The sequence below is a fragment of the Danio rerio genome, chromosome 3 (genome assembly GCF_052040795.2).
Source record: "Danio rerio strain M-AB ecotype USA chromosome 3, GRCz13ab, whole genome shotgun sequence".
Lineage (NCBI taxonomy): Eukaryota > Metazoa > Chordata > Actinopteri > Cypriniformes > Danionidae > Danio > Danio rerio.
Window position 1 is genome coordinate 11138272 of NC_141023.1, and position 24279 is coordinate 11162550.

General features: G+C 39.1%; 1 protein-coding gene across 4 annotated transcripts in view; it reads left to right on the forward strand.

The window, feature by feature from the left end:
* The window catches only part of glis2b (GLIS family zinc finger 2b), an 89990-nt gene that overhangs the window by 57736 nt on the left and 7975 nt on the right, over positions 1 to 24279 (forward strand). For 2 of the 4 annotated variants that reach the window (XR_015479421.1, XM_087242006.1), the window contains exons 2-3: positions 14348 to 14564; positions 17550 to 17680. Coding sequence is in view for 3 of the 4 variants with exons in the window: in XM_087242006.1 (XP_087098132.1) it covers positions 14375 to 14564; positions 17550 to 17680 (321 nt within the window). In the remaining variant the exon portion in view is untranslated. 4 annotated transcript variants of the gene reach the window in all.

Here is a 24279-nt window from a genome sequence, read left to right on the forward strand (position 1 = left end):
GCTTGTATATGAGTATATCAAAGGTTAATAATGTAGTAGTTTATCGTTGTAGTGACACAGACAGCACCTATATGCTATAAAATTGCAGATTAATGATGCCTGTATATAATAACTTATCGTAACTTTAACTTGTAATGTAATAATGTGCAACATTTGTAAAGCAAAGATTATTGTATATTGTAAAAAGCGCTTTACAAATAAACTTGAATAGCATGGCTTAACATGATTCTAGCATGTATTATCATGCTTGGTGTGTTGCTAACATAATTCTGCTACATTTAGCTATTTGCTAGTATCATTTAGAATATTACTGGCTAGGTCAACAATTAATTTACGCGTTTAGTTTGTTCAAATATTTGCTAGTATGCATGCGGCTAACTTAATTTTAGCAAGTAGCCTATTATCATGCTCAATGTGTTGCTGACATGATTCTACTATATTTAGCATGTTGCTAGCATCATTTAGAATCTTTTTTTTTTAGCTAGGGCAACAACGAATGTAGCCTACATGTTTAGTTTGTTCAAAAGTTTGCAGACATGAGGCTAGTATGCTTTTAGCATGTATTATCATAGGCCCACTCAGTGTTACTCACTTAGTTTAGCTTGTTGCTAGCATCATTTAGGATCTTTCCGGCAAGGCCAACAATGAATGTACATGTTTAGTTTGTTTAAAAGTTTGCTAGCATCCGGTGGACATGCTTCCAGCAAGTATTTTCATGCTTGGTGTGTTGCTAACATGGTTCCATAGATATATACATTAGATGTCGCCTACCCTGTTGTTGTATATTGGAAGGAATGCATCAATAGAGCCGCCATTTTAGTACAGGGGAGGACTGTGGCCATCCAAAGCCAGAGATATACAATTACCCTGCTGAAAAATCCAGCTTAAACCAGCCTAAGCTGGTTGGCTGGTTTTAGCTAGTCGACCAGGCTGGTTTTAGAGGGGTTTTGGCCACTTCCAGGCTGGTTTCCAGCCATTTCCAGCCCGATCTTAGCTGGTCAGGCTGGGAGATGACCAGCTAAAACCAGCTTGACCAGCCTAGCCAAGCTGAAAGTCCAGCCAAAACCAGCTATATTCAGCTTAAACCAGGCTGGTCAAGCTGGTTTTAGCTGAATTTGGCTGGTCATTTTCCAGCCTGACCAGCTAAGAACAGGCTGGAAATGGCTGGAAACCAGCCTGGAAGTGGCCAAAACCCCTCTAAAACCAGCCTGGTCGACCAGCTAAAACCAGCCAACCAGCCTTGGCTGGTTTAAGCTGGATTTTTCAGCAGGGTATACACATACATCTATGAACAGGAGTTTTCCAGGATGTCAGTATGTAATTTTTTTCTTGAAATTACAAAAATTATAATTTTACATCACTTTTCTACATTGATGGATCAGTGATCGCACAGGCACTCCTGACAAAAAGCTTGTGTTTGTGTGTATGGAAATGTACTATCCTCCCTTTCTGTTAAATTTAATTTAATCCGCGTCCTGAAACACACCCCCTCTCACTTTCACTTCTCATATTTTGTGAATGAATCTCTGTTATAAAGGGTTCGTTCTCTTTGGCGACAATAATTCAAGTTTCTGGCACCGCAGCATCTCGTTGTCATATTTCTTTTGCATTGTTTGCTGATTTTATTCAACAAAACTAGCATAAGCCGAGTGTTTAGTGCGAGTTGCTGCTGCTTTGCCTTATGATGAATGCAGTAAGTGTCTGTATTATCATCAATACCGTTACCTGTTTAGCACAAAAGTTCCTAACATACAAAAACGTTAAAAACTAAATCTTACCTATGAAATGTTCTGCCTTTCTGCTTTGTTTTCTTTGTTTGATCGTTACTACACCCGTACACAGCGCTAAAGTCCAGCATCTTCACATTGTCACACTGTCTTGACTAGTGTGGTTGAATGACATTTGTGCTGGGAGCACTGTACAAATATGGTGGCGCTATTGACGCATGCTCAGAGCCCCTATGCGATATCTAGTGTATATATCTATGACATGGTTCTACTATATTTAGCATATTGCTAGCATTGTTTAGGATCTTTTTTTAGCAAGGGCAACAATGCATGTAGTTGCAATGAATGGGCAAATGTTTGCTCTTATGTGACTAACATGTTTTTAACAACCCTGCTGAAAAATCCAGCTTAAACCAGCCTAGGCTAGTTGGCTGGTTTTAGCTGGTAAACCAGGCTGGTTTTAGAGGGGTTTTTCCACTTCCAGGCTGGTTTCCAGCCATTTCCAGCCTTGTCTTAGCTGGTTAGGCTGGGAGATGACCAGCTAAAACCAGCTTGACCAGCTTGACCAGCCTAGCAGACTGGGAGCCCAGCCAAAACCAGCTATGTCCAGCTTAAACCAGGCTGGTCAAGCTGGTTTTAGCTGGATTTAGCTGGTCATTTTACAGCCTGACCAGCTAAGACCAGGCTGGAAATGGCTGGAAACCAGCCTGGAAGTGGCCAAAACCCCTCTAAAACCAGCCTGGTCGACCAGCTAAAACTAGCCAACCAGCCTAGGCTGGTTTAAACTGGATTTTTTAGCAGGGAAGTATTGCTAACATGATTTTACTAAATTTAGCATGTTGCTAGCATCATTTAGGATCTTTCTGGCAACGTCAACAATGAATTTATATGTTTAGTTTGCTCAAAATGTTGCTAGCATGAGGCTAACAGTTATATCAAGTTGCTAACACATTTTTAATGTTTAAGCATGACAAACAAATTGCTAAAGACACGCAAACCGTGTGTGCATATTAGTACAATTTGTTGTTCGTTTTTGGCATTTGATGGACAATCTGGACCTAGAAACTGTGAAATGTGATGTCAGACTTAACAAGCAGGTTGAATGTTAGTACAGGGGTTTTCTGAGGTGAATGTATAACGTTATGATGATACACTGCAGCCTTTATAGTGTCTGAGGCTAATATTTACATTCATGTGCACTGCAAGAGAGAAACAAAAAAGCCAACAAACCATCTTGCAGAACATTTACTTGACTTAAAATAGGAACATTTTGGCCATACCCATAACTTTTTATAATTGACAGGTAATAACCAATGTATAGGCCAATAAATTCAATTCATCTTTATTTCTATAGCACTTTTACAATGTAGATTGTGTCAAAGCAGCTTAACTTAGATGAAGTCTTCAGTCTAATAAATACAACTTATGATAACATTTTTCCTGATGTACTTGTAACAAGTAGCCTGCTTTGAAGTGGATAAACCAGATAACATATCATTTATTCCCTGCTAAAAAAATCCAGCTTAAACCAGCCTAGGCTGGTTTTAGCTGGTCCACCAGGCTGGTTTTAGAGGGGTTTTGGCCACTTCCAGCCTGGTTTCCAGCCATTTCCAGCCTGGTCTAAGCTGGTCAGGCTGGAAAATGACCAGCTAAATCCAGCTAAAACCAGCTTGACCAGCCTGGTTTAAGCTGGACATAGCTGGTTTTGGCTGGGCTCCCAGCCTGCTAGGCTGGTCAAGCTGGTTTTAGCTGGTCATCTCCCAGCATAACCAGCTAAGACCAGGCTGGAAATGGCTGGAAACCAGCCTGGAAGTGGCCAAGACCCCTCTAAAACCAGGCTGGTTGACCAGCTAAAACCAGCCAACCAGCCTAGGCTGGTTTAAGCTGGATTTTTCAACAGGGTTGGCTGAAAATCTATTTTCTGATCAGGCAGATAACTATAACATTTAAGAAAAACATTTAACAGACAATACGGATATGCCGGCCATCTGGATTTTTAAAATTGTCCATTTGAACCACCAAAATGTAAACAAATTTGAAAACAAAATGCAAACATTCCCTAAAACTACCTTGTTTGGCCAGTTTAAATGAGTAAATCCATTAAATGCTTCATTAAACGCCAGATGACTTGCATAGGCAGTAAATTCTTATCAAGGTAAACACAGACAGCTTGTTCAGCATGTGTAATCATTACTTTCCTCTACATTGTTTTATATGACACGTAGCGTAACGTGAACCCTGCAACCTCTGATAGAGGAATCATTCATAAAGGAAAGAAACCGTGCAACAGTGTGAAGTCAGTAATATTTGTATCTTAGAAAGAAATGTTTTTCAGGAAAGATCGATTATATTAATCAAAATGGCAGTTATAGAAGATTTAGGCTGCATTTACATTGCACTATTCAAGTGACTCAATTCCGATTTGTTTCTTGCATGTGGCACAGATCGGATATGGCCCATGTACGTGTAAGAACAGTTCACATGGATTCCGATTTACTCAAATCAGATTCAGGCCTTGTTCATTTGTGGAAATTTATCCGATATGAATCAGATCTGTGTTCTCATGTATGCAGTGTAAGCAGGTAGATCGGATTTTCACCTGTTAATGCGAGTCACGCTTCATTAAAAACTGTAGCGAATGACGTCAAGTCTGATGCTTTCATTTCAAGTCCCAAAACCTTAAATCTTATACGCGAGGACATAAACAGCTTTTATATTGCCATATAGCACAGATATTTAGACATGTTAACAAGAGCGAGAGAGCGCAATGTCCGCCACATAACCAATATAAACTAATATAAAACTAGTGTATAGCTACATCGCGTGCGGAAATCACGCCATGGACATTCAATTAAGATGGCTAAAGGTTTAAAAAAAAGCCTATATTTCAAAAGAAGATGGACAAATGAGAACCTTTCTGTCATAAACTATAGTAAAACAGCTTGTCAAAAGCTGCGAACAAATTACATACAGGAATAGAGAAAAGAGCACTCTTTAATTATGAGCTGTCTGTTAGCTCTTTTTTTTCCTGGTCAGTAGTTCACTAAGTCGCGCGACATACATTTTGCCCGTAGGTAACTCCAATGTTCAGAAACATTAGGTAAGTGGGTGAGCGCCGCATTTCGCATTTTTGCTTATTATTTCAGGGAGTTTAGGTGTGGCGTCGCAAACGCTGACGATTTCGGTTTCTTTTTCACATTTAGATTTTTATTAGTAAGTTTAGAGGGGGATCTTGTGTTCTAGTATAGGTGGCTTTTGGTTTTGTTTAGTTCTTTGCTTTGGCGCCACTCTAGTTCCTTTTTCCCCTAAAACTTTTGATTGTATTTTTTTTTTATTATTATTATTATATATACATTGTACAAAGCGCACACATGTAAGCCTCTCTTTTGTTGGCTTCATTTTTCTTCTCCTCGTAAGAGGAATAAACGAATTGATCGTAAATTTTGTGTCCTGGTATATTTTCCATCCATCTACTCAGTAATAATTTAAAATTATAAGTGTTACGTTTATTTTCTCTAGACAACTTAATTAAACCGTAACAGCAGACGATCGGACACGAGTCCCTTTTAAAAGATGATGTAAGCAGGTCATCAAAAAAATCGGATAGGGTCACAAAATCGAAATTGACTATCAAGATCTGCAGTGTAAAAGCAGCCTTAGATCATAGGTCTCAAACTTGATTCCTGGAGGGCCGCAGCTCTGCACAGTTTTGCTCCAACCCTAGTCAAACACAGCTTATGCAGCTAATCAAGTTGTTCAAGACTCTTCTGAACACCTCGATTATTTGGACCAGCTGTGTTTGACTAGGGTTGGAGCAAAACTGTGCAGAGCTGCGGCCCTCCGGGAATCGAGTTGGAGACCTACAGTATGCTTTAGAATGTTACAGAACAGTTCTATTTCAAATTAAAGCTGCAAGCAGTGATGATAGGGACCTTGCACCTGGGCTCACCGCAGCCCGGTGGCCTTAAGATGACAGAAAAGAGTGGATGATAATAAATCAAGCTGATAAATATGAAAAACCTGAGAAAATCACAAATTTATGCCAAACTTCCTTCTTTCAGCAGGTGGCGCTATAACTGTAACTCATTAGTTGCACGTAGTTGTCTTTAGGAGAGGAATCTCATCGAACCTGTGACTTTTCAGGCAGATCGACATTGTGTGGCTGAGTTATAAGTACTTTCTCCCCATTGCAAAAGATCGAACTTTGTCAATCCTCCACGGACATGCACTTTGACGAAAACTCTACATCTTCACAATTCAACATCACAGAGGGCTTTGGATTATACTGACAGAACTTGGATCTGATCTGATGACATTTGTTGGAGGAGTTTGTTACAGTTTAAAACAGTTTCTTGTTGTCAGCAGGTGGCGCTATGTCTGTAACTGGACGTTGGCATGTAAACGTGTTCAGATCAGGCCTGTTGTGGATTTTGTGTGGACATTGTGGCAGATCAGACAATGCATGCCTGAGTTAAAACAACTTTTGCGAGGTGAAAGTTTGCGAGGCCGCCACGGACACGCCCTCCAACGAAAATTCTAGATCTTCGCAATTTCAAGGCCTTAAGATGACAATACCCAATTTTGGTGTTGGGTTGATGAAATCCCTTAGAGGAGTTTGTATGTGTGCGTGAAATGTAGCTCTGAGGGCACTTCATCAAATGTTTATAGGTGGCGTTGTCGAGGCATATTGCCACATCCACTTCTGAAACCCACATCAAACAATCATTTTCACGACTTCTGGTGTGTGCGCAAAGTTTTATGAGTTTTCTACGTACCACCGGTGCTCGGTCCCTAAAAAATGGAATTTTGTTCAATAATATAGAACGCTACAGAACAGTTCTATTTCAAGTAAATGAAGTTATTAACTGTCATGTTAAATAATCTTCAGAAGATGTATTCATTTTCACCAATGTTAAGCGGCATAAATGTTTTCGACACTGATAATAATAAGAAATGTTTCGATTAATTACATTTCAATATATATTCAAATAGAAAACATTAATTAGTAATAACGTTTAATAATTTGAGTCATATTTTCCAAATAAACGATCTGAACATCTACACTGTCAAAAATTGTTGGGTTTCACACAGATCCTGCATGTTGTCCCAACATAAATACATTAAGTTAACTTAATTATTTTTTACAAAAGTAAGTGGATTGAATACAAAACAATTAAGTTGTCCCCCTCAAAATGTCGGAATTGTGTTGCTTCAACTCATTTTAAATGAGTAGTTTAAACAAGCAGCAAAAGTATTTTTTTATCTACTTCTGTTTTTTTACACTTACACTTAAACAAGTTTAAAGTAAAAACTTAAAAATAGGTCTAATTATAACAAAACTATTAGTAGAGGGAAATATGCAGTGCACAACAGTGATGACAAAAGCAACAGCAAAAATCGACATACAGCTAAACAATATTAAGTTTTTGATCAACAAACAGATCACATTTATTTGTGATGCCCAGTACATTTGTAGACATCAGTGGGGAAAAAGCTAGGAAAAGAAAACGTGCGGCCGCTTTAAGAGGCACTAAAATCTACCAATTAGGTACTATTATCTACACTTAGGTGCTAATATGCACATTTAAGGTGTTAATAGGCACCCTTGAGTAGTAAATAAGTTACAAGGGGGTATCGTTTTAAAAAGGCACAGCCTCTATGACAATTTGTGTACTTTTTTCCTGATAATGTACGATAAGCAGTTGTTCTGACTTAAAAAAAAAGCTTTATTTTACGAGCAAAAGACTTGTAATCTCTTGATATTACAATGTAGTAAATATATGTTCATTAACAGTTGCCGTATTCACAAGTGTTTTTCATTTATTTTACGGTTGTGAATTGGATTATGGGATGTTGATCTTTGCTCTGTCGATGTTTGGTGTTGAAAATTCAACTTTACAGTTTAACAGAGTGACTTTTATTAATATTTGAGTTAGTTAATATAATTTATAAGAAAAAATATGTAGAGAATAAGTCTGTAAAATAGCAGAAAAGGTACTGCCAGTTTATTTAAGGTTTCTGTAGCGTAATATACAACACCAACACAGGTAATTGGAGGATAAAAACATGAATCACAAAATACGGAAAAACTGCAAATTTACGATTTAGTTTTTTTTTTTTACAGTACTCTTTTTTTGAGATTACTTGGACGAACAAACCATAAACATTGCATATTACACATCAAAACAAATCATTCATTCATTTTCCTGTCGGCTTAGTCCCTTTATTAATCAGGGGTCACCACAGCGGAATGAACCGCCAACTTATCCAGCATATGTTTTACGCAGCGGATGCCCTTCCAGCTGCAACCCATCACTGGGAAACACCCATACACACTTATTCACACACATACACAAGGCCAATTTAGCTCACCCAATTCACCTATACCACATGTCTTTGGACTGTGGGGGAAACCGAAAGGAAACCAACGCCAACACAGGGAGAACATGCAACTTCCACACAGAAATGCCCAGGCTTGAACCAGCGAGCTTCTTGCTGTGAGGCGATTGTGTCAAATCAATACAATTAAATAAACACATCATAAAAATCGAACCACCAAAGCATATCCAATAAGAAATCTGTTTAACTATAAGCAGGCCATCATTCACGGGAAGTATTTAGTTTGACATTGCTTGTCTCAAAACACCCAATATGCCTTATGAAATATGCCTTTTTCACCGCTAATGTGACAAACGAGATTATCATCCATGTCAAGCTCCTTCTCATTCGCACAATGAATGGCATTTGTGTAGCGATCTGGATGATCTTTAACCCCAGACGGAAAACTTCTGCTTTTAGGCATGGATGAAGCCAAATGACAGGCGTGAACTCTAAATCTGAAACCTGTCAACACATAAAAAAACAAGACTTTTGCTGCTTGTTCAAACTACTTCTTTAAAATGAGTTGAAATAGCACAATTCTTTGGGACAACTTATTTTTTTAAATGTTTAATCCACTTAAATTTGTAAAAAAATGTTTAAGTTAATGATTTGTGTTGAGACAGCATACGATGGCTCAGTGGCACTGTCGCCTCACAGTAAGATGGTCGCTGGTTTGAGTCCCGGCTGGGCCAGTTGGCATTTCTGTGTGGAGTTTGCATTTTGTTCCCGTGTTGGTGCTCCGGTTTCCTCCACCGTCCAAAAACACATGTGCTATAGGTGAATTAGATTAACTAAACTGGCCGTATTATATAAGGGTGTTTCTCAGAACTGGGTTGCGGCTGAAAGGGCATCCGCTGCATAAAACATATGCCGGAATAGTTGGTGGTTCATTCCGCTGTGGCAACCACTAATAAATAGGGGATCAAGCCGAAGGAAAATGAATGAGCATGAAAGAGCTGGTGGAACCCAGAATAATCTACAGTGAATAAGTACACAAACCCTGACCGGGTATTTGGTCCCTCATAGCTATCACCAGCTTTATTTTAGCAGCAGAAGCACTGATTTCCCCTTTGCTCTTCCAGAAAGTTCTCCTCAGAGGGACCGGAGTTTGACGTGGATGGTTTGGGGGTCTAATTAAAATTGGTGGAGGAGCTGATTTATAGCAGCTGGCCTTCGGCGCGGACTAGTAATGGTTTACACATGGAGCTGCAGCCGCTCTATTGTTGTGGAAACTTCTGAACCGGGAGGGTGGAAGCTACTGTAATGGATATTGATCATCCTTTTCCATGGTCAATGTCATTTTCCTTCGGCTTGGCCCACTATTTATTAGGGGTTTCCACAGCGGAATGACCCACCAACTATTTCAGCGTATGTTTTACGCAGCGGATGCCCTTCCAGCTGCAATCCAGTACTAGAAACGTTTCGTACTAGCGCATGTCTTTAGACTGTGGGGGAAACCGGAGCACCCGGAGGAAACCCACGCCAACCTGGGGAGAACATTCAAACTCCACACAGAAATGCCAACTGACCCAGCCGGGGCTTAAACCAGTGACATTCTTGCTGTGAGGCGACAGTGGTAACCACTGAGCCACCGTGCCGCCTATAATCTTTAATCAGGCAATTTTATTCATGAGCAAATCCCTTTGTAAAGACCTTCAGACAACAAATTGAGAAATATTCAATAAGTAACACTTAAAAGTGCATTTTAGATTATTTATTTAGATTAAAGTGATGAAAAAAAACACTTCGAAAGTTCCTGGATATCAAAACCAAAGCCTTAAATGCTCCAATTTAACACACACAGGCCATTTTACAGCAACTATCTCAGCCAGAAAAAGGCAAGCGATTGTTCAGAAGCATAAACAGGTTACATCTCTGCTGGAGTTAATGTGCAATCTGTAGTATCTCCACGTCTGCGAGTTTGTTTGGAGTGTGTGTGTGTGTCCTGAAGTGAGAGGTCAGTGTATCTCAGACAGGGGTGCGGTCACAGATGTGATATGTGTGGTATGTTAAGGGTTTAGTTAATGATTTTCAGTGTAATCGTGGCTCAGTATGACAGATGAAGACTCGCTGCTTTGTAACTCGACTTTATCATGGATTGTGAGCTTACCGTCAGACCCCAAAACAGCCCATTTTGCTACTAAAGTATCAGACTTTTCTGTTTGTGGAAATTTGAGACTAGAAAAATATAGAAAAACATATTGAACATGACTTTCAACGGTCTTTGTGCTAGAAAGTTATGCAAAATAGGTTATAGTTAATTAAACAATGCCTCATTTGCATATTTAAACTGGATCTCACAACAGACACAAGTCTACAATTTCATATATAATCAATCAACTGGGGAAATATGATAAGAAATAATAGTTTCCTTTTTCTCGTTGTACTTAAAAGCTTTTCCTTTTATCCCCTTATTGTCAAAATTGTACTCCTTACATTGTTTACCCAATGTCTAGAAAACGGATAGAATAGTAAATTGACCTCGTGGTGACATTTTCCAAAAACAGTTCCTAAATAACACAGAATGACTACATTAACCGAACCGGCCACTTTATTAGGTACACCTTACTAGAACTGTGTTGGACCCGCTTTTGCCTTCAGAACTGCATTAATCCTTCGTGGCATAGACTCAACAAGGTACTGGAAATATTGCTCAGAGATTTTGCTCCATATTGAAATGACAGCATCACACAGTTGCTGCAGATTTGTCGGCTGCACATCCATGCTGTGAATCTCCCGTTCCACCACATCCTGAAGGTGCTCTATTGGATTGAAGATCTGGTGACTGTGGAGGCCATTTGAGTACAGTGAACTCATTCTCATGTTCAAGAAAGCAGTCTGAGATTATTCACGCTTTATGACATGGCGCGTTATCCTGCGAGAAGCAGCCACCAGAAGATGAGTATACTGTGGTCATAAAAGAATGGACATGGTCAGCAACAATACTCAAGATAGGCTGTGGTGTTGACATGCTCAATTGGTACTAATGAACCCAAAATGTGCCAAGAAAATATCCCCCACACCATTAAACCACTACCATAAGCTTGAATCGTTGATACAAGGCAGGATGGATCCATGCTTTTATGTTGTTGATGCCAAATTCTGACCCTACCATCCGAATGTCGCAGCAGGAATCGAGACTCATCAGACCAGGCAACGTTTTCCCAATCTTATATCGTCCATTTTTGGTGATCCTGTGTAAATTGTGGCCTCAGTTTCCTGTTCTTAGCTGGCAGCTGTGGCACCCGGTGTGGTCTTCTGGTGCTGTAGCCCATCTGCCTTAAAGATGGACCTGTTGTGCGTTCAGAGATGCTCTTCTGCATAACTCGGGTGTAACGAGTGCTATTTGAGTTACAGTGTTATGGTTGTGCGTGACAATCCCAGAAGATCAGCAGTTTCTGAAATGCTCAGACCAGCCCGTCTGGCACCAACAACCATGCCACATTCAAAGTCACCTAAATCACCTCTCTTTTCCATTCTGATGCTCGGTTTGAACTGCAGCAGATCGTCTTGACCATGTCTACATGGTTAAATGCATTAAATGGTTGCTATGTAATTAGAAATATGTGTTAACAAGCAGTTAAACAGGTGTACCTAATAATGTGGCCAGTGAGTGTATTAATAAAATGTAAAAATGCAGACTAAATCCTGTGAGGGTTGAATTCAGGAGTAGAGGAATAGAATACCAAATGTACAGGATAAACATCATTACAGCAATGAGAAGTCCTCATAAAGATAGCTGCACAAGTGTATGTGTGTGTGATCTGCTTGATAATAGTGCTCTCTGTGTGTGTTTATCTGCTGATTGTTGAACTCGGTGACCCACAGCCTTCACCTCGCTGACCTTCCTCATGTTGAACTCTCTCAAAGAGCCATTCAGCACGGCAGGCGCACAAATATGTGCTCATATATTTATAAATAAAAGGCACAAAAGAAGCTGTGGTTAAAGATGGAGCGTTGCTTTATTTTGCATGGAGGAATGTGGAAGCTGTAATGTCTGTAATTGGCAGTGTGAGCACTATGTGTGTGTTTGAGGTAAAGAGAGAGAAACGGGAAACTAGTGGAAGTGATTGTGTGAAACCAGGAGTTTTTTTTTCCGAAGGACAATGAGAGAGAGAGAGGGAAAAAAAACTTCAAAAATATGAGCTTGTGTATGTGTATATATAGTGGTGTGAAAAAGTATTTGCCCCCTTACTGATTTATTTATTTTTGTTTAATATGTTTGTCACACTTTAATGATTCAGATCATTATAATAATTTAAATATTAGTCAAAGATAACAGTATATATAGTGGTGTGAATAAGTATTTGCCCCCTTACTAATTTATTTATTTTTGTTTAATATGTTTGTCACACTTTAATGATTCAGATCATTATAATAATTTAAATATTAGTCAAAGATAACAGTATATATAGTGGTGTGAATAAGTATTTGCCCCCTTACTGATTTATTTATTTTTGTTTTGTATTTTTGTCGCACTTTAATGCTTCAGATCTCCATAATAATTTCAATATTAGTCAAATATAACAGTATATATAGTGGTATGAAAAGGTATTTGCCCCCTTACTGATTTATTTTCTTTTTGTTTTGCATGTTTGTTGCATTTTAATGGTTCAAATCATCAAACTAAATGAAATATTAGTCAAAGATGACAGTGTTAATAGTAATGTGAATAACTGTTTATCCCCTTACTGATTTGTTTATTTTTTGTTTTGTATGTTTGTAGCATCAGATCATCATAATAATTTAAATATTAGTCAAACATAACAGTATATATAGTGGTGTGAAAAAGTAAGTGCCCCCTACTTATTTGTTTATTTTTGTTTTGTATGTTTGTCGCACTTTAATGCTTCAGATCATCATAATCATTTAAATATTAGTCAAACATAACAGTATATATAGTGGTGTGAATAAGTAAGTGCCCCCTACCTATTTATTTATTTTGTTTTGTATGTTTGTCACACTTTAATGCTTCAGATTATCATAATAATTTACATTTTTGTCAAACATAACAGTATATATAGTGGTGTGAATAAGTAAGTGCCCCCTACTTATTTATTTATTTTTGTTTTGTATGTTTGTCGCACTTTAATGCTTCAGATTATCATAATAATTTAAATATTAGGTCAAAGATAACCACATATATAGTGGTGTGAATAAGTGTTTACCCCCTTACTGGTTTATTTATTTTTGTTTTGTATGTTTGTCGCACTTTAATGGTTCAGATCATCATAATAAATTAAATATTCGTCAAACATAGCAGAATATATAGTGGTGTGAATAAGTATTTGCCTCCTTAGTGATTTATTTATTTTTGTTTTGTATGTTTGTCGCATTTTAATGGTTCAAATCATCAAACTAATTTAAATATTAGTCAAATATAACAGTAAATATAGTGGTGTGAATAAGTGTTTACCCCCTCACTGATTTTGTTTTTTGTATGTTTGTAACATCAAATCATCATAATAATTTAAATATTATTCAAAGAGAACAGTATATATAGTGGTGTGAATAAGTAAGTGTCCCCTTACTGATTTATACTACACTTTAATGTTTAAGATCATCATAATAATTTAAATATTAGTCAAAGATAACCACTTATATATTCAATTCAATTCACCTTTATTTGTATAGCGCTTTTACAATGTAGATTGTGTCAAAGCAGCTTCACATAGAAGATCATAGTAGATTGAAACAGTGTGATTCAGTTTTCAGTGTTTAAGTTCAGTTCAGTTTAGCTCAGTTCAGTGTGGTTAATAATCACTACTGAGCGTTCTGACATATATAGTGGTGTGAATAAGTATTTGCCCCTTACTGTTTTATTCTCTTTTTGTTTTGTCGCATTTTAATGTTTCAGATCATCATACTCATTTAAGTATGAGTCAGCGATAACACACCATGAACTCAACCACTCTCACTGGCAGAGCTGTGATAAAAACTAAACGCTATTGGCTGTTTTTTTTAAAGGGGAGGAACTACACTGTCCTGCCCTCTCTTCATGTTTCGGCTCAGATTACGTCAAACATCAAATAAAAATGCACATCTTAAAGCACATCACAGGACCTTTAACTAGTGTATAGAAGAGATAGTTTTACTCTACATGCATTAAATATCTTGGAAACTAATGGTTCTTTTACTTGAGTATGATTATTCAGTACTCTTTCCATCACGTGCTGCTGTTGTAGGATTGTAGTGTATGTTCCTCACCTCTATTCCTCTCTCTGTGTCTGTCTGTAAAGGCTGCCGGCTCTGGACCGCATGCTGTCATGCTGTCCTTAGACGAGCCACTGGACCTGAAGGTGCCGAGGGGGCGGATCAGTGGGCGGGACAGAGGCGCCAGGTCACCGCCTACTCTCAGTTCCTCTCCAATCCACGGCAAGGGGGCGGGGCAGCTGCGGATGGCAGACGACGGCACTGCAGTCATCGTTCCAGCGTCTCCTGCATCGCCACACACAGGTAGACAAGACACATTCAGCGTCTCACGTCTCATCCTCTCTTTAACATAAAAAAGTAGCAATTATAAATGCACTACAGTTTCTGTTGATTATTCCATGGTTAATATCCTTGTTATAAACAAGTATAATCTAGTTTTGCTCTTTGCGGTGCAATATTTAACAGAATTATTATCAGTTTTGACAGTTTAGATCTCCCCTTTGAATCAGCTGTCGCAGACAAATGCATGCAAAAGAGAAAACATACTGTATGCCTGCATGTATATGACATGGGCATATCTAATAGCTCATAGTAACATGTATTAGCTACCTCTTCGTAAATGTTTTTAAGCATATTTGTGAGTTTGTTAATCCTCATCAGCACCCAAGAATAAAACACACATTGGTATTCTTGAGGTCACACGGAGGCAATTTCAAACCATGATAAAAATAAAACTGACTGGAACTACTCACTCACCTTTTTTCGCCTTAGTCCCTGATTTGTCATGGAGTAGCACTGTAAAACCCAAAATGTTAAGATAACTCAAACCATTTAAGTTCTATTTTTAATCATTTTTTAAGGGGTTTTCACCTTTAATGACAGGACAGTGGAGATTTACAGACAGGAAAGTATGGGGAGCAGAGAGAGGGGAAGGATCGGCAAAGGACCTCGTGCCGGGAATCTAACTCAGGTTGCCGCAAGCACCTGGGTGCTAAATGTCGACGCATTAACCACTAGACTATTGGTGCTGACAAACCATTTAAGTTCAAAAACTAATCCTAATGAGTGCTGCCAACTTAATCCATTTGAGTAAATGAAGCAATTTGAGCACAGTAAAACAAGTGGTGCTCGCTGCAGAGCCATTTGAGGAGAGCTGAGCTCCAGCGAGGGGGAGCTTAAGCTTGAGCTCCACCTTTTTTGCACTTCTTCTACGAGTGATGTCACTGGGGGTAGGGTTAGGGGTGGGGTTGGTGTACGCATTAAAACAGCTTACAGGAGGAAGAGCGACAGCTCATGGTCCCCCTCGCTGGAGCTCAGCTCTCCTCAAATGGCTCTGCAGCGAGCACCCTCTCCAGTAAAACCCAATAAATGAACAGAACTCAAACCAACTGAGTACTGTAAAACCCAGTAAGTTAATGCAACTTAAACCGTTTGAGGAAACCGATTGCTACAGAGCATTTGAGTTAAACTAATCTATATGATCAGGGCTTTACATTAACACCTGCCAACCCGCCAAATGCGGGTAAATTTCAGCTTTGGCGGGTAAGACAGCCGCTCCCACTAGCCACTTTGGCAGGTTGGAAATAATTTTTACATTGTAGTTTTCTTAAAGCAGGGTTCGACTTGACAATAAGGATGGCCCAATATGCGTGCAAATGTGATCTTAGAATCCAGAAACAGCACGACTGAAAACAACTGTGTTCGCGCAGGACAAAGCAGGTGAATACCGTATGAGAGGATGATTACTTGCGCTTTTTTCCTTTCACTTGCGTTCGGTTCTTTTTGAAAAAGACTAGACAAAAAACGATGCTCATGTACCTACAGTCCTGCTGCTTTTAAGAGCTTAAGATTAAATATATATATATATATATATATATATATATATATATATATATATATATATATATATATATATATATATATATATATATATATATATATTTGTAAGCAACAGCAGCAATAACTGCTTTCGTTTTAATTATTCTCAGGCACGTGATCGTCCTTTCACTATCACTTGTGGTATTTTACCTGCTTTCTTTTGCTTACAGTTATTTTTGTTAATATAGTTGAATTATCATCCTTTACAATAACATTTCTTTAATATTTAATATGAGATTAACCAACCATTTGTGTGTAGTAACAAATTCTGGGACAACACAACATCTAAATCAAGTCATTTTAGCATATCAATGTCACATTTATTTATATAAAATATATTTTTCAAACAACAAAATTGCGGCCAGTGAAAATGGCAAGTGGCTAGTAATGTTGGAATCCATTAGCCACAGTGGCTGGTGATCAAAAAAGTTAATGTAAAGCCCTGTATATGAGTACTGTGAACTTACTCCAATTAAGTTGAAGTACTGAGGTATTTAATTAACTCCTTTCCTTCAACACTGAGTTCAAAACTCTTTTCAAATGAGTAGAATTAACTTTCTGTCAATTTTGAGTTAACTACACTCATTTCAATTGATAAAGTTGACTGTTGGGTTTTACAGTGTACTTGTGTGTTAAATGATTTAACTGCACACTTTTCAGCCAATAAGAATCAAGAGTTTCAACAGACCATGGAAACAGAAATGAAGGCATTCGAAGGCGTGCAATTGTTGTCAGAAAAAATGTACAGCTAAAGTAGTTCCAGGCAGGTTTGGACTGCGTTTGGATGAGATGTGCAAGAAACTAGTGCTACACACAGGAGTAGTCTGAGGAAAAAACCCAACTAATATCTTGAAAGACAACATCTGAACAGGGTCTATAGGTGTGGGAACAGTAGTACAAGCAGAATAATTCCAAATGATGTTTAACAGAGCAAGGACACTTTCACAGTATGTCTGATACAATTTTTTCTTCTGGAGAAAGTCTAATTTGTTTTATTTTGGCTAGAATAAAAGCAGTTTTTACGTTTTTAAAAAGCATTTTAGTTTAATTATTAGCCCCCTTTAAGCTATATTTTTCACAGATAGAACAAACCATCGTTATAAAATGACTTGCCTAATTACCCTAACCTGCCTAGTTAACCTAGTTAAGCCTATAAATGTCACTTTAAGCTGTATAGAAGTGTCTTGAAAAATATCTAGTCAATTATTATTCACTGTCATCATGGCAAAGATAAAACAAATCAGTTATTAGAAATGATTTATTAAAACTATTATGTTTAGAAATGTGCTGAAAAAATCTGCTCTCCGTTAAACAGAAATTGAGGAAAAAATTAAACAGGCGGGCTAATAATTCAGACTTCAACTGTACAATTTCAGACAGTATAATTGAGGTGTATTTGTATGTCCTCAGGTGTCTTACGGAGTAACTCGGAGACCCCCACACCACCGGCTGTGGACCTCAGCCTGTCCCCGTCCTCCCGAAACACTGCCTGCTCCCCAGAGCTCTCCAACGGCAGTGGATCAGCTCCTGTTTTCCCCGGGGTGAGTCTACAAAACTAGGAAAGAAAAAAAGAGTAGACTGTAAAAAGTGATTACTTACTTCAATTAAAAGTGAGGTAACCGCTTGCCTTAGAAATGACAAGATGACTTTACTTAAATAAGTGGGTAAACTATACACCCATACGGGTCAGTACTTGTACTTGTACATGAAATGCCAATACCACCCAACAGCATTTCACTCCGTGGATGTGATTTGTTGTCCTACCTGACTTCATTGTCTTTATGTATTAATTAATGTATTATATATTAACAGTATAGTCCTTATAAACCAGGGGTCTCAAACTGCTCCCACCCCCACCGTCTTCAATTCAAGTGAGCATAACAATTCCCCCACCCCTTGGCTTTCACTTGACGCAATCATAAGCATCATGCAACAACACAAATAGTTGCTATGGTGTTGCTAGGGGGTTGCTAAAGCTTTGCTAGGTGGTTGCTAAGGTGTTGCTAGGCGATTGCTTGGGTGTTTTGAAAGGTTGCTAAGGCATTGCTAGGTGGTTGGTAAGGTGTTGCTTGGCGGTTGCTAAGGTGTTGCTAGGGTGTTTTTAGTGGTTGCTTGGTGGTTATGAAGGCATTACTAGGGTGTTCTGAATGGTTGCTAAGGTGTTGCTAGGTGGTTGCTAGACAGTTACTAAGGTATTCTAGGTTGTTGCTAAAATGTTGCTATGGAGTGGTTGCTAATGTGTTGCTAGGGGGTTGCTAAGATGTTCTAAGTAAGAATTAGCATGTTTCTACCATAAATTAGCATGTTGTTAGCATGGTTCTAATATGAATTCATAGATATATACACTAGATATCGCATAGGGACCCTGAGCATGCGTCAGTAGCGCCGCCACATTGGTACAGTGCTCCCAGGACAAATATCATTCAACCGCACTAGTCAAGACAGTGTTATTACGTGAAGATGCAGGACTTTAGCGCTGTCTACGGGTGTAGTAACGAGCAAACAAAGAAAACAAAGCACAAAGGCAGAACATTTCATAGGTAATAATATGTTTTTTTTCTGTTTTTGTATGTTCTGAACTTTTGTGCTAATCAGGTAACGTTCTTGAGGATAACAGTCACTTACTGCATTCACCATAAGGCAAAGCAGCTCCAACTCGCACTAAACACTCGGCTTATGCTAGTTTTGTTGAATAAAATCAGCAAACAATGCAAAAGAAATATGACAACGAGATGCTGCGCTGCCAGAAACTTGTATTATTGTCGGCTAACGTTAGTGAAAGAGTCGTTCGGGGGATTCATTCACAAACGAATCGCTCCCTCCGTCAGTATGAGAAGTGAAAGCAGGAGAGGAGCTGTGTTTCAGGACATGATTAGATCAAATTTAACAGGGAGGGTGAATAGTACATTTCTGTACACAGAAACACAAGCTTTTTGTCAGGAATGGCCGTGCAGTCACTGATCCATCAATGTAGAAAACTTATGTAAAATTATAATTTTGGTAATTAGAAAAAAATTACTTACTAACATCCAGGAAAACTCCCGATCACAGATATATGTGTATATCTCTGGCTTTGCATGGCCACAGTCCTCCACTGTACCTTGGTCCCGCATTCATTTCAAAGGAGCGCTACCCTGTAGCAAGATGGCGGCGCTATTGACGCATTCCGTCCAATAGACAACAATAGGCCAGGCGACATCTAATGTATATATCTATGATATGAATTAGCATGTCGCTAGCATGTTTCTAGTATAAACTAGCTTGGTTTTAGCAAACATTTAATATGAACTAGCATGATGCTAGTATGTTTATATGAATTAGCATGCTGCAAGTATGATTACTGTTTTGCTAGTATAGACTATTATGTTGTTAGTGTGTCCAATGTAAAGACAATGGCATTTTTTTTTTACAATGAAAGTCTATAGGACAGTTGCTAAGGTGTCGTAAGTGGTTGCTAGGGTGTGGCTAGTAAGTTGAAAGGTCATCAGTAATTGGCAGATTGGTAATTGAGTTAAATGCGGCAAGTCTGTATGACAGTCTGGCGAAAATTTATGAAGTCATAAAGTTTGGTCCAATGTTAAGTCAATGTGACTTTTCAGAAATTTCCTGATCAGTTTTCGGAAAACTAAATCGGATCAATTGGAAAAGATATTGAAACCAGAATCAGACCAGTTTGGAGGTTTGGTGTTAGTTTGGTGGTTGTAGTATGAACGGTCTAGGAGGAGATGCATATAGAAATTAAGTCTAAGAAGACGGAAGAATAATACGTTTATGTAGTATAACAGAATGTTGGCTTTCTCAAGCCACCATAAACAATAAAGATTTTTAAGTAATGGAACAAAGTCTAAATTATTATATAGTAGACTACAGGCTAAATAAAAGCTCCTTGTCAGAGCTGAACATCTCTGCATATTTGTGTCAGTCTGTCAAGATAAAATCGCTTAAAACCTCTTAATATTCTATAGAAAGTAGTCAAAGTTTGAATAAACAACTATCTTATCAAGCCGTGACCCATCCATAGTTTAACATCATAGCCTACTTTTGATAACGCAAAAAATAAATCCTCCTTTCTAATTAATTGCACTTTCATTGAAACCAAATCTGCAAAGTATCGGAACTGGTACTCTGTATCGGCAAGAACGCAGATTAAAATACTCATACTCGTATTGGTTTGCAAAACAATGGTATTGATTTTTTTCCCCTAGTAACCTCGTTGTAACTTGAAGTTCATTCATTCATTCTCCTTCGGCTAAGTCCCTTATTTATCAAGGATCATCACAGCGGAATGAACTGCCAACAATTCCGCCATATATTTAACACAGCGGATGCCCTTCCAGCCGCAACCCGGTACTGGGAAACACCCCTACGCTCTCACATTCACACACACTCATACACTACAGCCAATTTAGTTCATCCAGTTCGCCTATAGCGCATGTGTTTGGACTGTGGGGGAAACCGGAGCACCCGAAGGAAACCCACGCCAACACAGGGAGAACATGCAAACTGCATGCCAACTGGCCTAGTGGGGACTCGAACCAGTGCTAATTATTAAAAAGCCATTTGTGTGCAGCATTAATATAGATATCAGATATGAGCTGATTTTAAACGATATATATGGGGGGAAAAGCAGTGGAAAGAGTAACAAAATGTCAGCTGACCATCAGGATCTGCAGTGTAAATGCAGCCAAAGTGTAAATAGAGAATCTTTCCTCAACACGAGTGAGACTTTATGAGATGTGCTGGCCTAGATAACCCAAATGTGGCGTTTCTTATCAAATAACCCCCTGTGTCCCTCCACAAAAGTGTCTCTCTTTCTCCGTGCGTGGGGCTGACGGAGCTCAAATCAGATTTTCAGCGAGGTACGGCCACACAGAACTCTTTCTGCTTTAATTCAATTCGCTCCAAATTGAATTGGGTACGAGATGCATGGCTTTCTGTGCGTTCGGGACGCCTGAACAGTGGCCAGCTCTCAGATGCTGCACCGCCGAGGGTCATTTGACATGATTCTCCATGCACATTTCTCACATAGCTGAAACCTTCCCAAAACGGCCGGTCAAAACCACCATTGTCTTTCCTCCAATTAAGCATCACCACACTGTTGGTTATATACTTAAGGTTAGAGATTGTAAAAGAAACCCTGAACCCGTGGTCTTCAGACTTTCTTGATCATGCCCATCTGAGAAGGCACGATCAACTACAGTAGTTCTATAAATGCTATAGAAAAAGGTCAAATATATTATCTTTGTTTTGAATTAGCTTTTATTTGTGGTATTTCAGTGTTCATTTTATACATTAAAGCAATTTCAGTTTGACGAACTGTATTTATTCAACGTTAACATTTTTACTGCACCTGCCAAGATGACTTTTTACACATATAAAATAATTTATCTCAAGTGTCATCTTTATTTCAATCAATAACAACATTATTAAGCAGTTCTTCTCCATATAAACTCACTGGCCACTTTATTAGGTACACCTGTCCAACTGTAATGCAAATTTCTAATCAGCCCATCATATGGAAGCAACTCAATGCATTTAGACATGGTCAAGACGATCTGCTGCAGTTCAAAGCGAGCATCAGAATAGGGAAGAAAGGTGATTTAAGTGACTTTTAACGTGGCATGGTTGTTGGTGCCAGACGCCTGGTCTGAGTATTTCAGAAACTGCTGATCTACTGGGATTTTCACGCACAACCATCTCTAGGGTTTACAGAGAGCAAATGCCTTGTTGATGCCAGAGGTCAGAGGAGAATGGCCAGACAAGTTGAAGCTGATAGAAAGGCAACAGTAACTCACATAACCACTCGTTACAACCAAGAGCATCTCTGAACGCAAAACACATCCAACCTTGAGGCAGATGGGCTACAGCAGCAGAAGACCACACCGGGTTCCACTCCTGTCAGCTAAGAACAGGAAACTGAGACATTTGGATGGTAGGGTCAGAATTTGACGTCAACAACATGAAAGCATGGATCTATCCTGCCTCGTATCAGTGGTTCAAGCTTATGGTGGTGATTTAATGGTGTGGGGGATATTTTCTTGGTACACTTTGGGCCCATTAGTACCAATTGGGCATCAAGTCATACCCAGCCAACCTGAGTATTGTTGCTGACCATGTTCATCTCTTTATGACCACAGTGTACCCATCTTCTGAAGGCTACTTCCAGCAAGATAAAGCACTGTGTCATAAAGCCTGAATCAGCTCAGGCTGGTTTCTTGAACATGACAATGAGTTCACCGTATTCAAATGGCCTCCACAGTCTCCAGATGTCAATCCAATAGAGCATCTTTGGGATGTTGTGGAACGGGTAATTCGCATCATGGATGTGCAGCCGACAAATCCGCAGCAACTGCATGATGCTATCATGTCACTATGGACCAAATAGTTGTGTCCATATATAGTTCCTCTATCTATGTCACTATGGATAGAGGAATATTTCCACTATCTTGTTGAGTCTATGCCACGAAGGATTAAGGCAGTTCTGAAGGCAAAAAGGGGTCCAGCCCAGTACTGGTAAGGTGTACCTAATTAAGTGGCCGGTGAGTACATTATATACAGACAGACAGACTGTCCCACAACCAGCGATCGCTTTCCAGAGATCGCTGGTTCTCACACGAACACCAGGACTACACTTCCGCATTACCCAGGACTACATTTTCATACATGCAGACTGCCATGCTCATTCATCTGCTTGACTGCACTTACCAGCTGAACCCTGTCAGAGACTGATAACATACCATAAACCACTCATTCACTCACCCTGGTTGCCGAGTCTTGTTTACCCTAGTGTGACTTTACAACGCGTTTCCTTGTCTTGTTTCTCCGTGTTAGACCTTAGCCTTGTATCCTTGTTATCCTGTTTAGCCGCCTGCCTTACGACCTATTGCCTGTACTGCGATTACGATTCTGGATTGTCCACATATACCCGTTTGCACCTGTATGACCACTGCTTGCCTGACGCTGAATAAACCTGCATATTGGATCTTACCTCAAGTTGTATCTGTCACTCCACCCCAGTCGTTACACAGACGGTCAGACAGACAGACGCAAGCACACACATACACATACACAATATACAGGAGGTATACAGGAGCATAGTTGCATCAGATCAGCACAAACAAATTGTTTCTATTTGACGAAAAAATCTAAACCCAGAATGAATTCAGTATATAACTGCACACAGCACTTAGGCCCTAAGATAAAAAGGAACCACATTATTGAAATGGGACCCAGATTTGGATAGAAAGCTATATTAAATCATTTGACTTTAACAGTATCTATCTCTACAATCTAAAAAAACTCAAAAACTAAGCCCCATGCATTAGACTCTTTGTTCAACATTGGTGTCCTGCTATTTCGCTTTCTCTCATTAATGTCTCAAAATCTGTGGTTGAGCGTAAAGTGCTCAGATCAGCACAGCTGGGGGGCAGAAATACTGGGACGAGGAGCAAAACACTCATAAGAGGCTCCCGCTGAGAGGCCGATTACTGAACACGGACCCCCTGTAGCTCCTGTTACTGTCAGTTTAACAGCTATTACTACAACCCCAAATCAGAAAAGGTTGAGACAGTATGGAAAGCGCAAATAGAAAAAGAAAGTAGCGATTTGCGAATTTACTTTTGCTTCTATTTCATTGCAGACAATACAACTAACGTTATTTAATGTGGTCGTCGTGATTTACATTTTTCTTCAAAATAAACTGGTGTTGCAATTTTGGTTCTTGCTACACAAAAAAAAGTTGACAGGAGCAGATTACGGCTTGTAATCAGGTAAATTGGTTAAATAACAATGCTTTGATTTGAAACAGGAGATGTCAACAGGTGAATGTAACTATGATTTGATACAAAAGCAGCATCCACGAAACGTCTAGTCCTTTAGGAGCAAAGATGGGCCGAGGATTACCAGTTTGCCAACAAATACCTGAGAAAATTATTGAAATATTAAAAAACAATGGGGCTACAGGTACTTGACTGGCCTGCCAGTAGTCCTAACCTGTCTCCAATAGAGAATGTGTGGCACAAATGTGACAACAAAGACCCTTACTGTTGCCAACCTTAAGGCCCCGTTTACACTAGTGCACTTTAGTTTTAAAACGGCGTTTTAGATCAAAAACGATCCGTGTCCACACTAGCGTTTTACC